This window comes from Ruditapes philippinarum, unplaced genomic scaffold, assembly GCF_026571515.1.
Source record: "Ruditapes philippinarum isolate M1 unplaced genomic scaffold, ASM2657151v2 ctg1229_1_1_1_1, whole genome shotgun sequence".
Taxonomy (NCBI): Eukaryota; Metazoa; Mollusca; class Bivalvia; order Venerida; family Veneridae; genus Ruditapes; species Ruditapes philippinarum.
In genome coordinates this window covers 117,536-134,706 of record NW_026863177.1, presented here as the reverse complement: position 1 = coordinate 134,706, position 17,171 = coordinate 117,536, and the positions used below count along the sequence as shown (strand labels likewise).

The window sequence follows — 17,171 nt, the reverse complement described above, 5'->3', positions numbered from 1 at the left end:
AAAATATCTCCTGGAGTTCTTATGATAAATTTTGTTACTGCCAGTGTGTTTCTTGTGCTTAATTGCGGTACATTTAAGCGTTACGGTATTTTATTATCCAATAAGTGTTTAAATCATTACGAAGCATAGTTTGCTTAGCATTTGCACAAAAATTTGGTTATATAACGTTTGGTTTATATTGCAGTTCAAGAGATATTTATCTTACCTCTGTTTTTTAGTGTTTGTTTGTTTTTTGTTTTGTTTTTCATTTTATTGGAATGACTGAAAACATACTTGATGTAAAGAATTGACTTACAGGATAAAAATACGCTTTGAATTTAATACTCCAGCACGATCTTGTCATGTATACATTATTCCTGGCAGTTTTAGAGAGAACATTTAGAAATTATGCTATCGGTCTGCCGAAACAAATTACATGTAAATGGTTTGCAGCAAAATAGGGAGTATTATGCACTACCTTTATCTAAATTTAATGAGGTGGGTGTCATCTTTAGGTATTCAACGGATATTTTAATTTCTAACAGTATCATTTTTTGTCATAGAAACGTATTAAGTTCTATGACAATAGAAATTAAGTCTTTAATGAGATATGTGAGTCATCGTAAGGTTCATGCCGTTTATCGACCTTGTTCCTTTCTCTATTAAATCCAATGTAGCATCACGTGACGTACAGAAATCTCCATATTGCGGAAAATTATTGCATACAATTTTCTTATCAAATTTGGAGTCATTCTGGTATTCCACCTATATAATCCTAGTTGTGGAAACTATGCAACAACTTTTGCTGTAATTGATAAAATAAATAAATTGGCGAACTTCTTTCGCTTGAACCCGTAGGACACGTGAAATCTGTTGAAGAGATCGGTAGTGATCGGTTGATTTTTTATGTATAAAAAGATCATACATTTTGGGTGAATGGTTGGGAAGGGTATCCCGGTTATATACTTGTTGTTTATGGTATAAAATGATACAAATTACTAAGCCGCTTCTTGGGGGAAGCCCAACTATATATTGTCTGCTTAAGAAAGGCGGTTGCTTAAAACATATAACTGAGAAAAAAGTGTAAGTTTTTAACAATTTGTGCTTGGTGGGTTAAGGCATGTTTCTGCTGAATACAGGCGACCGCTGATTAAGGTTTTCCTGACGATAGCCTATAATTCACTTGTTTGTCCTTTGTAGACTGTACACCAAAGCAGTTTCATGTTCAATATATGCTTTAAAGATTTGGGATTTTCTGACAGCCGAATCCCGATAAAAATGAGAGTTACCTAAAAATTCACGTGACAAAATTATTTACACACCAAGCTACATACCACAAATATACTTAACGTTGTCATCATAATAACGATATGCATGTCTATTATGCGACTTATATATTTCTTTGTAGTTGCTGTAAATTCAGCGTTAACATTTCAAAAGAAACTTATGACATTAAAACTATAGTTGACGAACAGTATACACTACGGAAGCCCATTGAGGCCGTTTTGAGTTAGAAGTTAAAAGGCAACAATTCGAACATAGAACTTAGATCTTGGAATTCGCCGGTATTACCAGTATCTAGTGTTGTGATCGTGGATTTAGCTGTCATTCTCAGAGGGGTGCATTTAAAAAGATTAGAACTGATCTATAATTTATTTTAGAAGGATATTAAACTAATACTGAAAGCTTACAATCATGTCGAACGCAAAAACGTACACAAAGACAAAGTAAGGGACCCCATCACTGCAGTAATCCAGAGGAGTGCCAAGTGTGTAGATTTCGATCTAGGTATAGAACACATTGGAAACTGACTACCGGTTGCAATGTCTAGAGATTCTGTAATGTGATTGATGCCACAAATCGATCCTGATGGGAATAATGAAAGCAAAGCACACCGATTATGTCGGCGAAGATATGTTTTGAAAGGGTCTTACTCTATGTGACATGTAAATGGTTACGACATGTTTAAGCGATATGGTAATGCAGCTACGGAGCGATCGACGGATACAGTCCACGCATTTAATGTCTCGAAGTATCAAACAGCAACAACTTGCCCGCATTGATAGCGTTATTTTACCTTGACACATTAAGCGAATTAGGCATTTTACAGCAATGTATATCCAAGTTCTTAGTTCACCGTACTTGTTAAATTTTCAAGTTCATGTACATGTATATTTTGAATATAACTGACGGATTAAGAAACGCTATGATTTTTCCTTTAACTTTGAACAAAACGTTTTAAAAATAATTTCGACCCCAAAGTGCGTTAAACAGGTACATATGCATTTTTTAACATCAGGCAAACGACCGCACTTTGGGGTCAGAGAAAATTTATGTTCATTATGTTTTAAATAATATAGTGTAGTCAAAACCAATGGTAAACAAAAATCAAGGTATTAAATAGACACAAAACATGTGCCCTGAATCAATAGGGATTTAAATGGTCTTGATAAATAAGTGAAGGACTTTCACTAAATAAATCACCAAATAAAGAATTTGTATCAATTATTAAGCTTAAAATATGTTTTTCTCAAATTTTCCATTTATTTTAAAAGTATGTACACCTTTCATTAACTCCATTGTTTTTAGCTTAATGCATCATTTTCCCGTTTGTTATTTACACTTTTTACAGAAATATGATAGTCTTAGCATAGACAAAGGTATAAATTCTGGGTAATCTTAGTAAGACATTTCAGTAAAAAAATTGCCTGATAATATGTTAAAATAGCCATTTATTTAGCTAAATGTGACACATAAGAAACTTGACTAGGTGTAGATGCGGCTTTAAGTAGTAGTCCGTACAGGCAGTACTAAAATATCAACTATTTAAGTAGTCGCACATTAAGAGCGGAGCTTCAGAATAATGTAAAATTCTCACTGGGGGTATAGAGGGGAGTGTGGGGTATCGATCCCCCCGAGGGTTAAAAATAACATTTTAAAGGCCCATTATGCTTTTATTTGTTTTTCTTAAAAGCTGTTTTATTTTGATGTTCTTTTATATTATGAAAAATACACATTGGTCAATTACCTGAACCATCCTTTTCATCTGTTGCTTTTTGACAATGATGAGTACAGTTATAGTGAATAAGTATTTTATATGGAAATACTACATTGTTTTGACTATTTTTATGAAAAATAATTTCACATTTATCGCTACTTTATTCAGGTAACAAGCATCTTACATTTCTCTGATACCATTATTTTAACATTATAAAATTCATGTTTGCTCTTTCTAAAGAAGTATGTAAGATTTCCTATTAAAAAAGCCTCTGGCGAACGGTTGTTACGGAGCTTACAAAAACCCTTAAGTGTGTTGATAAGCTTAATAATGTATTTGTAAAAATCACTATTTATAGTCCGATCGAAAAACTTGATGTTTTACCAGAACATTGAAATAGAGTATATTTATAGTTCTTTGGAAAAAAAAATTAACTGCATTTTATTTCATTCCCAACATATTTAAAATGGGGCTCAACATGGCACCAAAAGTTATCAAGTAAATGACTGACAGAACGGGATATTTTTCGCAGCATCTTTTAACTTTAGGAATACACAATTTCTGTACTAGAGTATTTTGAACGGTGGCATAAAAGTGACATTTGCAACTTTTTTTGTTTTTGATACTTTTTTTTTTCGTACATATTTTTTTGTTTGTCGTACCACGGATTTATAATATAAATCCGTTATCGTACAAATCCGTGGTCGTACACATTTTTTTTAGTTTTGAATACATACTTTTTTTAGTTTTGCATACATATTCTTTTTTAGTTTTGCATACATATTTTATTTTAGTTTTGCATACATATTTTATTTGAGTTTTTTGTACATATTTTATTTTTTGTTTTGTTTTTTACTTTTTTCGTACAAATTTTTACATGACGCCATTTGCAAAGTAGAGGTTTGGATAATTACGCCATTTGTAAAACACCAGTTTCAAACACTTCGCCATCTGTAAATTACAGTACCCCATTTGCAAACGCCATTTGCAAATACCAATATTTTCATTTTTGGAGGTATCAAAAAGATAACAACACTTTTTAGTATATATACATATATATACATGTATATATATTGTTTTCTAAATCAGTGAAATATAACGACCTATTTAGATCTTTTATTGTGCATTATTGTAATACACCAGTCATTTGTAACCACCTCCCTTGCCCCAGGGGGAGTGCGGGTTAAAAAGGAATCGTGTTTTGATGTCTGCACTGTTCCGGGGCATAAGGCAGGAATGTTATTATCTGAATATCCCCCGCAGGGCAAAGATTTTACCAGTGGTCGGCTTGGTTTAAAGGGAGTGGGTTGAGTGGTGCATATTCATGGAATAATAACCAATCAACAGCCCTTTCCAAATAAACACTACTATAATAGCATATAATAATTAAAAAACAATAATTACAGTAGAGTCCCTACTAAAGACCACCTCGGAATTAAGACCACCCCACTTTTAAGACCAGTTTTTAAAAGAACGGAATTTTCTGTTCTTTATGTCATTGGTTACATGATTCAGAATTAAGACCACCTCACTTATCCACTTTTAAGACCACTAAATTCAGTCCCAATTCATTATTTTGTTCTTTATTTGACCTCACTATTGAGACCACTGATATTAAAATCAACACCTTCCTAGATCTAATGTGTTGTTATGTTATTATTATCTGCTCGATATTGCTCTTAGGCATGACACTTGATTACACAAGGTGTCAAAAACTGTTATTTATGGGATATTTTATGAAAAATGTGAGAAAGTTAATTTCAGAGTGGTTTAATATTGCTTTATGCACATTTATTTTTGTGAAGAAATAATGTCTTATATGATATGTGAATTATGTACATCATACATAATTAATATTGAAATCAGAGCAAAGAAAATTTGATATTAAATTTCTTCAGAAATATGTTTTCTTCCTATCAGATGTAACATTATAACATACTTTCATATTGTATTTGCAGGTTACGATACATATTGTATGTTCATACAAAATGACTAAAATAGGCCCTGGTCAAGCAATGATAACAATATCCACAATTAAGACCACCTCGCAATTAAGACCACTTTGGTCCAGTCCCGATGGCGGTCTTAATTGAGGGTTTTTACTGTATATAAAATACATATGATTTAAAAAATGGACCGAAAAAGGTCGGGCGAAACCAGACTTGCGCGGCCAAAAACGACTGGACCGATTCCAGAAATGGGCCGAAATGTGACCAAGCAACTGCGCTAGTTTTATACTCAACTATGGACTGTTATGAGATGTGAAGGCTGTTTTGTTGGCTAAAATATGTACGAAAAATAAAATATGTACGAAAATCTACAATAAAATATGAATGCAAAACTCAAAAAAACTTAAATAAAAATATATGTATGCAAAACTTAAATAAAAAAAATGCAAATGTCACTTTTATGCCACCGTAATTTTGTTATATGAACACAATTTTTGGATATTTCAAGTGGCAAAATTAATGAAACTTTTATCACTTAAGCATCATCAAAGTATTGACCGCCATCTTGAACTCCACCTTAAATATTTCAATGTCGCAGATCGAAAATAAGTCAGTTCTCAGTATTTAAGCAGAACTCAGATTACACCTTTAGACCTCTGGAACCAAAAGTGCGTTGATATGTAGCATATTAACGCACTTTGGGGTCAATTTCTCGATTTTGACCCCAAAGTGCGTTTGACCCCAAAGTGCGGTGCGAAGTTTAACGCACTTTGGGGTCGGACCCCAAAGTGCGTTTGACCCCAAAGTGCGGTGTTACAGTGCACGCTATACATCTAGTATTATAGCTAGTTATGTAACAATTGCTTGATAGGCCATCATTCGGTACCTTGCCAATGTGACGACCATATACTTCCTTTGTAAAATTATATTGTGCCTATTCAGTTATGCGAGATCTCGTGAATATACTGATGGCCAAGAGCAGATCACACCGTCAATCATTTGTGCAGATTGTTATTGCCATTTGTCACTTTAGGAAATTGTAACAAATGGAAATTTATTTCAATAATATATAAGACAAATCATTGTCTTATACTTATATATCAAGGTAACCACAATCAGTACAAACCGCTGATAATTTCATCAAATAGTAATACAAAAGTGCACGTCGTTAAAATTAAGGCAATGGTTATTTTTCATTTAAGTGGCTAATGTGATCTTGACCTAGTAGAAATGGAAACACGGACGGATTGGCCGCTGATGCAAAGTGCACATATTTTAAAAATGTAGAATAGACACACATTTTGATCGGGCCATTTATTGAAGCCCTGACTACACCAGACATTCCTCATTAACAGTTATCATGAAACAGTTCAGTAGGTATATCAACAAGATTTCTGGCATCATTTAGCACAAAAGGTATTATTGGGACAAACATACTCAGGTTGAAGGGTCTCAAATCACATAAATCTTCTCTTAGAATTGTAATATAATTAATATAATAATTAATTTATTAATTAATTAATTAGATAATTTATAATTAACGATTATAAATGCCAACACGAAACTAAATTACATGTTAACTGTAAGTCATTGTAAATGTTCCACAATCATTCAAGGTACAATGTCAACGATTCGTTTAATAGCTGTCGGAAGCTTTCTGTTATTCAACGATAGCAGTTGAACAAGTTTCTCGTTTGTTTTTGTTACAATGACGCCGTTTAAGTGATCCATAAAGATCTGGCATATCTGTATGTCTTCCTGATCAACACAGATTACCAAAAGTATACCCACGATAGATTCCAGGTACAAAGGTACATGATATCAGGTCTTCCGTAAGGTATTTCAAAATTCTTTTGGGTTTAGCTTATCATGTAGAGGTCTGCTTAGATCAAATCCATAAAACAATATCTTAGCAATTTAATGTGCACATAATTTGTTATATCCAAACTTTGAAATCAATAAGATCCTTGAAAAATGAAATCAACCAGTGCAACATTTTCTACGAAGTACTAATATTCCCTACCAGGATTCTAAATGCTGATTTGCTACACTCTTTCTATAGAACTTGCACTGTCTGTGCCGTTTTATCTATAAAAAAGTTGAAGCAATGCTAGCGTAGAATTTTCAGTTCCAAAGGTTACGAAGGAGCATTGGGGCAATTCATATTTTGTTTTATGTGTTTGGGTAGTATGACGCAATCACTGCGGGTGTCGCTGTTTGATAGTTCGAGCCATAAAATGAGTCGACTGTACAGATCTTCCGTGAATACAGAATCAGCATGGCTTGAACTTTCACGTAACCATTTACATGCAACACAAAGTTAATCAGTTCTAGTATTGTTAAATGCGCCCCTCTGAGAATTACAGCTAAATCTGTAACACTTGTTACTGGTGTTATAACAAATAGCCAACCGCCATGCCCATTTAGAGACGTTTTTCATCGTCCGGAAAAGGGATTAAGAAGATTCTGCAAAATGGAAACATTATTTTAATACACATTAGAAAATCGACATCTTTTAATAATTATAAAACAGATACAGAATTTTAAATACTAATTGGGGAATTACACAAATACAGGCATAATATATTAGTTTCAACGATTGTGTCCCTCGGCGTATTTTTTTGGTAGCCAGGTTCGACTGAAATAGCTAGAACTGGCTGAAATAGCCACTTATTCAGTTTGTCCCAGCCTGTTGAAGATGGTCGACCTTTGCCTCTCATTGAAATTGGTTGTTTTTTACCCGGCTCTTACAGTGGAGTAAAGATACGTGAATACGCACGGGGATATCGAAACAGAGTTTCGAAAAAATAAGATTTCAAAAATGAAATGAATAATTTTGGCGTAGATCTATCAACACATTCGTAGCTGCTAATTGATTCTATATACATGTACGCTTAGGATGTTACCTTATTCGATTATGTGTTACCTATTTTGATAATGTGTAAACAATCAAAGGTTATGAAGCAGGATATGAAAATCTGGAAAGAAAGTGATCCCTCGGAAGCATAAATCACAACAAAATTACATAAGAATTGCAGACTCGGTTTGATTGAGTCTGTACATGAGGGATATTGAATAAGTGCAACATCCCTCACGCCCCCCTATCACCGGCTTGAGCGGTACTCAATTCTCAACACTTAAAAGTGCTGATATCAATGATCCCGAAGGACCAGAAAAATATAACAACACTATAGTGAAGTACGGGCAACTTTTAACAGCTGCCACACAGCACTTGACACCTGCTGTTGTGAAGTATAAGAATCTGGAATGAAAGTGATCCCTCGTAACAAAATTACATAAGAATTGCAGACTCGGTTTGATTGAGTCTCTGTACATGAGGGATACTGAATAAGTGCAACATCCCTCACGCCCCCCTAGCACCGGCTTGAGCGGTCTCAATTCTCAACACTTAATAGTGCTGGTATCAATGATCCCGAAGGACCAGAAAAATATAACAACACTGAAGTGAAGTACGGGGCAACTTTTTACAGCTGCCACACAGCACTTGACACCTGCTGTTGTGAAGTATAAACATCTGTTAAGAAAGTGATCACTCGGAAGCATTAATCACAACAAAATTACATCAGAATTGCAGACTCGGTTTGATTGAGTCTGAACATGAGGGATACTGAATAAGTGCAACATCCCTCACGCCCCCTAGCACTGGTTTGTTTGAGCGGAACTCAATTCTCAACACTTAATAGTGCTGGTATCAATAATCCCGAGGGACCAGAAAAATATAACAACACTGATGTGAAGTACGGGACAACTTTTTACAGCTGCCACTCTAAAATGAAGCGAGGATTATTATATCGTTGTTTCAGACTGGAAGCCGAATAATCAAAGTTCTTAAGGAGGCATGGTTGAATTATCTTAAGATTCCAATGCGATTCTATTAAGGATGAGACTTTTAAACTTAGAAAACAAAATGCTCAGCCTTTCTACAGAGCCTCGGAGCGATGTACACAATGTAAAAATATGATATTAACATTTTTCTTGGAAATTTCTCTCTTTTATTTCAGATTGAATTATGCTTTGAATAATCAATGTTATAATGCTAATTGACCTCGTCAAAAGCTAAATAATGATAAGAAAATGTCCAATTTTGTTACACTCCTCTTTCTAGCAGAATCAAAATTAGTGAAAATAAAACATTTATTCCATTTTTTTTTAAATTTATAGACAAAATTAAGTCTTGTCTGCAACTTGGCGTTTGTTGCACAATGGAAGGGAGTTGGCCATATGATATTCTTTTTTAATATTTTGCCTTGTATTTACAAGTGAGTATATTATGTCTAAGTAAGTGCGTTCATTCATCTTATATTCATAACCAGAATAATTTGGGCCCTATGAAGGCGAACCATTGTCCACATCTATCATCACAAACCGTTTATTTGACCGTAAAAAGAATATTTACACATATAGCATTTTATTTTGTGCTTTTCAGTGGATTACTGATTTATCAGTGAAAATTATATTTGATTATTTCACAGTGAAAATTACCTAAATATAATTTCACACTTTTCAAAAACGAAACTCCTTTTTTAAGATTTTCCCAATGTGGTACCTCAATTTTATTTTTGCTGACAATTTTGACAATGTCAGGCTGTAAAGAGAAAAAACAAAGCTGAAATTGATAAAGAACTTAAATATCAAAAGTGATAAAAAGAAGAAAACTTACTTCTATTCATCAAAATTACCAATCACCAATATCGTCTCTTACTTTTTTGTTTCATTTTTTTACAGTCTGAAAAATACATTCCTTCCACATGCAAAACTGTTTTTGGTGACATTTTGGGCATATTTAAGTATCCTACGAGCAATAACTGCCGTATGCTTTATGAAAACTTGAAAAGCAATGACAGCCATCAGCCCGAAGAATAAGTAAACAACCCAGCGTTCGTAAGGCAGCCGTTCAACAAATCCAAGTTTCCAAGTTCTACGATTGATTATTTTCTTTATTAGTTTTATACACTAGAGAATAGATTTCAAATCGTTTTGACAAAAATATTCGTTTTTACAAAAATAAAAACAAATAAATATGTTGGGATGAAGGCACAACTGTGCAAGCCTTTCCTTTTAAAAGGAAACTTTATCTCCTACTAGAATTGTTTGTTTTTATTATTAAAACAAGCGATCATTCATATTTTTTAATAAAATGAACAATATATACGCCATATAACGTTGGTTATCGAACTTATTTTTCAGCCCAAAACTTCTTGTGCTTTATGAGAAATTCGACTAATACATGCAAACTCCTCATAGTGATTACCTCCCTTGGCAGTATTGTAATCACTGCCTTCACAGACGTCACACGATGATGAAAGTCACATGACCTAACGTCGAAATTCAAATCGACCGTTAGATAGAAAATTTAACGTCATTTTTCTCTTTCTGTTTTATTTTTAACTTTTCGTACCTACGTCCGTTATATTTTATCAAAAAATTATCAAAAGTATACAAAATAATGAAAATAAATTAAAAAGCTAAAAAATATAAAGTATCAAAATATTGAGATATTTAAATGTTTGTAATGGCAGAGATCTCTGTATTGATAAGGGGAGATCACTGCGTAGGAGATTGTAATACATGTACATAATAGAGGCTACCAGTGGGGAAAACAGATTTTAATATTAAAGTTAATATCAAGGAAATTTCGTTTTAACTTGTTTTTCAGCATAAAATAAAAAGAATCTTTTTTTGTTTAAGATGCAATTTTATTTCATCTCTTGAACTTTAAAAACAGTATTCTCACTCGTGGCTACGCCACTCGTGAGAATACTGTTTTTAAAGCTCAGTCGATAATTAAATTTCATCTTACACACAAACAAACAAATAACCTCTATATAAGTTATTTTTACTGTCTTATTTGATTGAGTATAGAAATAAATTGCATTCTTCTGCAAACAATGACATATATTCTTCATTATACGCAGTCTTATCAATACACTTGAAACATAGATAAATATACAACGGGAACAATATATAGCCATGTCCCAATTCTTTTATTTTTTCGCCGACTTAAGGTAACGAGTTGGCGAGAAGAAAAAATTATTTTCTTTAAAATTGAAATATTACGCACTTTGAAAATATTTTTATGGGATCTTATCGTCACCTTAATGATCATGCGATAATTCAATTTAGCTGAAAATACAATAACCTATTGTTACACTAAAACATTTAAGGTGTTGGGTTTGTACTATCGTTATACAGATAATTTTAAAACATATTTTTCTTGATTATATCTCATAAAACAAAAGAAAAATAACAAAGAAAAAATCTTGTTCAAAAGCAAATAAAGCCCATCTTGATTAAATTGGAGACACCTGGCTATGTTCGGGTTTTCTAGTAGTAAATAAGTTTGAACTATTTAAAACAATGTACACGTTAGACTTTGTGCAATTCTGCTCTTCATAATTGGAGGAAATAAAAGAATCTATATATCTATCTATCATCCAATACATGCACTTGATGTTATTGTGATAAAGACAATAGTAGTACAATTAAATGACATTTTATCGCTAAGATATCCCCTATATCCCCGGTATACCACTGCACAGCTAGCTAGAGCTATATTTGGTATAAGTCTATGGCAACACTTCTGCCAAAGACCTGAACTTGGCGTACACTCAAATAAAGCTGAGGTACGCCACTGTCTTATATATAAAGATAAAATCACTTAATCTTTTAATGTATTAGCATATAATGTATCTATGCAATAATGTGAATTAAAATAAAATTAAAGAAATATAATAAAAAATTTATAAATCTAACTAGCATTTCTAGTCCATTTTGCAATTAATATGGCATTTTCCCGCCTTTACGGAGCCTCTAAGTTCTAAGTGCTAAGACCAAAGTTCTAACATCTAAGTTCTAAGATCTAACATCTTAGTTCTAACTTCTAACTCAAAACGGCCTCAATGGGCTTCCGTAATACACAGAAACAATTAGTGATTTCGTTCGGTTTTATAATGTTAATATGAATTTGCACAAATTTAATTAGAAAAATATCTTTTGAACTAAAACACGCTCAAAACCAACATCATATAACCAATTTTTGTGTTAAGGCTGAGCGTATTACGCTTCATGATGATTTAAACACATATTTAATAATAAAATACGCTTGAATATGCCTTATTAAGCACAAGAATCACACTGGCAGTAACAAAAGTTATCATAAGAAGGACATATTTTGAGTTATCATAAGAACTCCGTGACATTTGAAAAATCGGGTATAAATTTATTAGCCTGGGCTTTATGTTTGCAACTCTGCATTATAATTCAATGTAATTAGGCATTTTAAGTATAGTAACGAAGAAGATCACAAATGATAATGTCAATATGTACGAATGAGCAAGTAATTTGGAAATTTTACTCAAAAATACCACATTTTTTTTGTAAGAAAGCGATGAGAAATGGACGAAAAGGTTCTTCTGAAACATTACAATATGCAAGGCCAGTTTAATTATCAAAGTCTAATTAGCACCTCAAACTCCCAATTTAAAGGTAAAATTGACCATTTTTCACATGAGTTCTCTAAATATATAGAAAACGTTTTCTACAGAAATCCGTAACATTTTCCGGGAACTCCGTGACAGTTATCATAAGAACTCCAATCATGTTATCATAAGAACTCCATCCTCCCGTGGGGAGGAAATGTTACACGAAGGATGGAGTTCTTATGATAACTTGTTCAGGAGTTCTTGTGATAACTGTCATAGAGTTCGTCGGAAAACATCTGTATATACTACGAAAACACTCGTCAAAAATGGTTATTTCATCTTTCAAAAATGAGTTTTAGGTGCTCAATTAAACTTTAATGATTAAGCTTTCTTTACTTCTTGTATTATGTGTCAAAAACTTATTCATAAGCCATTTTTCATCGCCTCTGCCTTAAAATCTTGTAGTTTTGAGTAACATTTCCAAATTATTTGCCAATTCACAAGTATTGACCTGTTTATTTCTGGTCTTCATCCTTGCCATACATAATGCAAAATTGCAAACATAAAGCACCGGCTAACACATTTATACCCGATTTTTCAAATGTTCTGGAGTTCTTATGATAACTCTCGAGATGTCACAGGGTTCTTATGATAACTTTTGTTATTGCCAGTTTGTTTCTTGTTATGTTGCCTAAGAACTCTTCAATATTAAAATCAGCAGTAGAATCAGTTTTTGTATAAAGTGTTTCATAAAATATTTCACTTACTTTTAAAATTTCTGACTGCTCATATATAATGGCACTATTAGTTTTTTCCTAAAAAGGAAAGACGTTTGGAGCATAGAACTTTCCATATTTGTAAACATTACAAAATTATTTAGTTGGTGTTTCACCATTATCAATCCATTCTGCTCTAGAGCGAATGAAATTTCCTTTAATTTGTCTTGTCTTATGGTTTCCAATTCTTTTTGCAAGTTTCATAATCTTACATTTCCAGCATCATTTGTATTTTGTTTTTCTAAAAAAACTATAATCTGTGATATTAAATCATCCTCTCTAAATTTGCTTTAAGAAATAGTTTTTCCTCTTATTTCCATCAACACAGTTTTTAAAAATAACTGGTCATCAATAACAAATGATAGTTCATTATTGCTAATATTTTCAATATTTTCTATATTACATGTATATACAGGTAAACATGTTCAATTTTGGTACCAATCATAGTTAATGAAAACTGTGGAATCACAAATTTGTCTTTATTTGTTTGGGTCGTCTGACCAAACGAATAACGGTAGCGAAATTCCAGACCCTGATGTGCTTATTTGCAAATACCGAAAGTAGTCCAAACTCCTCGAAGCGGTTACTTCCCTTTCTATGTACACTAACGCCGTAAAGATTGTCAAATGACAGGCGCATTAATTTTTAAGCATTCTCGGGGAAGAAAAAATAGTTCCCGATTGGTCGAAGATTTCTAATATTGTGTTATTCTTTATAGATATACATGCTTATAGTAAGCTTCATGATTGTTTACATCAGTGTTAAACAACAGGTTTACAGTGAACAAAATATATCAAAATTAATAAGGGTTACAAACCCTAATTTAGAATAATGTGGTTTTCTTCAGACTGTTACCTTATAACACCCCCGTGGTCGAGGGGCTTAGGAAGCGAGAGGTCTGGTCTGGAGTTCCAATCCCACTTAAGGCTACTCATGCTTTTTTGTTTATTGTTGTTGTTTTGTATTTTATAGTTTTTTTGTTTGTTGTTGTTGTTTTTTTAATTGTTTAAACCAAATAAACATTGAATTGAATATCAGTGTTGCAATAAGTCTTTTAGCCAATTTACTATAGTTATGTCACGGTTCAGAACTGTTCACTATTTAGGGGAGAAGATGTGTAAGCGGCCGGATAGCTCTGTCGGTAGAGACACGGTACGGTATTCCAAGGGTCCCGGGTTCGAGTCCCTGTCAGGCTACACATTTTTCTGACCCTGTGACATTTGGCGCCCAACGGGGGACCGTGACTGATATAGCTCAGAGTTTAAAATACATTGCTCTGCAACTCTGTTACAGTTATAACACTAGAAACAGCATTGGTGACACTATACAAAAACAAATTGGTTTATAATCTCACAACCTTCACCTTTCTGAGACCCAAACAAATTCAGCGCCTTCTGTGCTTTGATTGTTGTAAACGTTATATTACACGCTGATATATATACTCTCAAATTTTACGATTCGTATTCAATACCTGATCGCGGACGATATTTCGTGTTCACAAATACATTTTACATTTTTGGCTAACCGTGGTTAAGAGATATAGTTAAAGCTATTATTCTAATGTATCTGTCAGGTTTAGAGCCGATATGGTTGTACGAACAACATTTAAAGTGAAGTAAAAACCTATTATATTATTATTTAACGTTTGTATATTTAACTGCCTATTAAAGATTGGTAGAAAAAAGGAAGACAATTTTTATAAACATATATTTCGTATATTAAATCTTAACTTGCGACATCAGTTGATACTAATTGCCATGGATATCAACAAACTAAATAGAAGACTAAACATACTTGGTTATAGTGTATGTGTTAGAAACATGATCCAGAGAAGTCATTTAATGATGGAATATCTCCTAAAACGTTTCTGGGGGAAAGTAATTAACAGTGGAAGCGTATCAGAAGGGTCCCTTTTAGATGGAAGTGACACTGATGCTATGGAAGTAGTGAATGGATTAACTGTTAATGAAGACAATGAAAACAATGGTAGTTATGGTCATTCGCCACAATATGGAGATCTAACACCTATTTATATTTCAAGAAATGAATGCCGGTTGGGTTATTGTAGATTGAAAGTCAATAATAATGAATTAAATTACTTGTTTAAAGATCCCACTTGGAAAGTTCCAGATCTATCCATGAATAAAGTAGATATTTCTAAACTAATTAAGAGGAATAATAATGCGTGTTTCATCTTGAGTAAACTTTTTCGTGAGAATATACTCCCATCTGGATATACTTTTGGAAAACAAAAAGAATCAACATTTACAAGTAATGGACCAGCGACGACTTATGCTAATGTAGACACAGTCAAATGTTTAAAAATAAACCAATGGCCTGACGAAGCAATTAAATGGAGAACCCGTAAGAGAACGAACAACTGGCCGAGCAAAGTGACTTTAGATTCATTAGAAAAAGACGTATCTTGCTATGTTGTTCCGGTCGGCAGTAAATCTTCTAGAGACCAAGACATGGAATGGAGAATTTCATTCACAGAAATTGAAAGACATCTAATATGGAGCATGAATGATACACAATTCAAATGTTTTGTACTACTGAAGGCTCTTAACAAGCAGTACTTGAAAGACATTATATCGTCTTATCATATTAAAAATGTTGCACTTTGGCTTTGCGAAGAATGTTCTAAAACTGATTGGAGAAGTGAGTTATTGGTAGATTGTGTGCAAAAGGGTCTTCTAAAGTTAGCCGAATACGTTGAACTAGGTTTTCTGCCTCATTATATCATACCAGAAAATAATCTTTTCCTCGATAAAAGTCATACTGAAATAGAGGAAGCAACAAAGTTAATAAATGCTGTTCTCGAAAACCTAGACATTAAAGTAAACTCATTGACAAATTTGCTTTACCAAGATGTAGAAAGTCAGATTGCTTCATTGTACAGCGATAACATAATAAGACTTCAAAAATACAATTCCCTTGAACAATCTCATTCTCTTATAGAATATTCAAAAAGATGTTGTATTCCATTGGCGTTTAATTTTAATCTTAATTTCGATTGTGAATCAGTTTGTAAAGACATAGAAAAAGATTTTGGAAAAGACGGCGAGGAAATTTCGCCCTGTATACGTCTGGCATTTACCACTTTAGAGCTCAGAGAGTGTCATCAAACAGACTGGGAAATTGACAAATATATCACTAAAATACTTAAATTAAAGGAGTTTGATTACTTGACGGTTCCTCTAACATGTGCAATAATATACTCGGAATACGAAATGTTTTCTGAAGTAAGGAATCACCTGTTACCAAAATTAGAAGATAACTCAGATAAATATTACATAACACCTTGCAATTTATTTCCATGCTCAACAATTTGCTTAAAATCAGGGACAATTAAAGAATATCTTCCTAGTATACCATCTTCTATAGGTCGGCACAATTTACTGACGGATTTCAATTTAAATTGGCATGAACGTGACAATATTCCACATCCTTTAAAACTTCAGATTTATTTACTAGGACCTAGAGAAAACATTAGATGTAACCCACTTATTCTAAGTTTGTATTTATTATACTTTTCTGCCTTTAACCTTAAACTTCATGTAGAAATGGATTTAATACAGGTCGTCTTCAAAACGGCTTTGTCAATTCCTGATGAATATTTTCATATGATGGATTACGTACATTTGAACCTATTTGGTTATTTGATGTACATATCAGGTGACATAACATTGGCATTCTCTTATTTTGCAAAATCTTTTTTATCCGAACCAGTATTAAAGAATGCAGCAATTTATCATATGGCTATCATGATAAATGACATACTTCAAAAATAGCAAAATTTTTATGTGATTGGCATTATATAAAATAAAAGAAATGAAAACATTTTGGTAAGTTTGGTCACTTTCCGACTTTTTCTTGGGAAAAAATCGAGCTATTGCTTCAGTCTTGTCGTCGTTTCCCATTCCGTTACCGTCCAAAAACTTTAACATTGGTTGTCTGTTTATTCAAGATGGGAATATTGTTTTGCAGCATGGTGTCGGTCAGTCAGTCCCAAATTTGTCTTTGA

The 17,171-nt window shown here is 33.0% G+C and overlaps 1 protein-coding gene across 1 annotated transcript; it reads left to right on the top strand.

The window, feature by feature from the left end:
- The first annotated feature begins 14,679 nt into the window (after positions 1–14,679).
- On the top strand, positions 14,680–16,938 carry LOC132721354 (uncharacterized). The gene has a single exon (XM_060705642.1). The coding sequence runs from the start codon at positions 14,902–14,904 to the stop codon at positions 16,936–16,938; it is 2,037 nt and encodes a 678-aa protein (XP_060561625.1). The 5' UTR covers positions 14,680–14,901.
- Positions 16,939–17,171: the final 233 nt, after the last annotated feature.

What these genes read in the sequence shown, in the direction of transcription:
- LOC132721354 (XM_060705642.1), top strand. Translation starts at nt 14,902, where the DNA reads ATGGATATCAACAAACTAAATAGAAGACTAAACATACTTGGTTATAGT.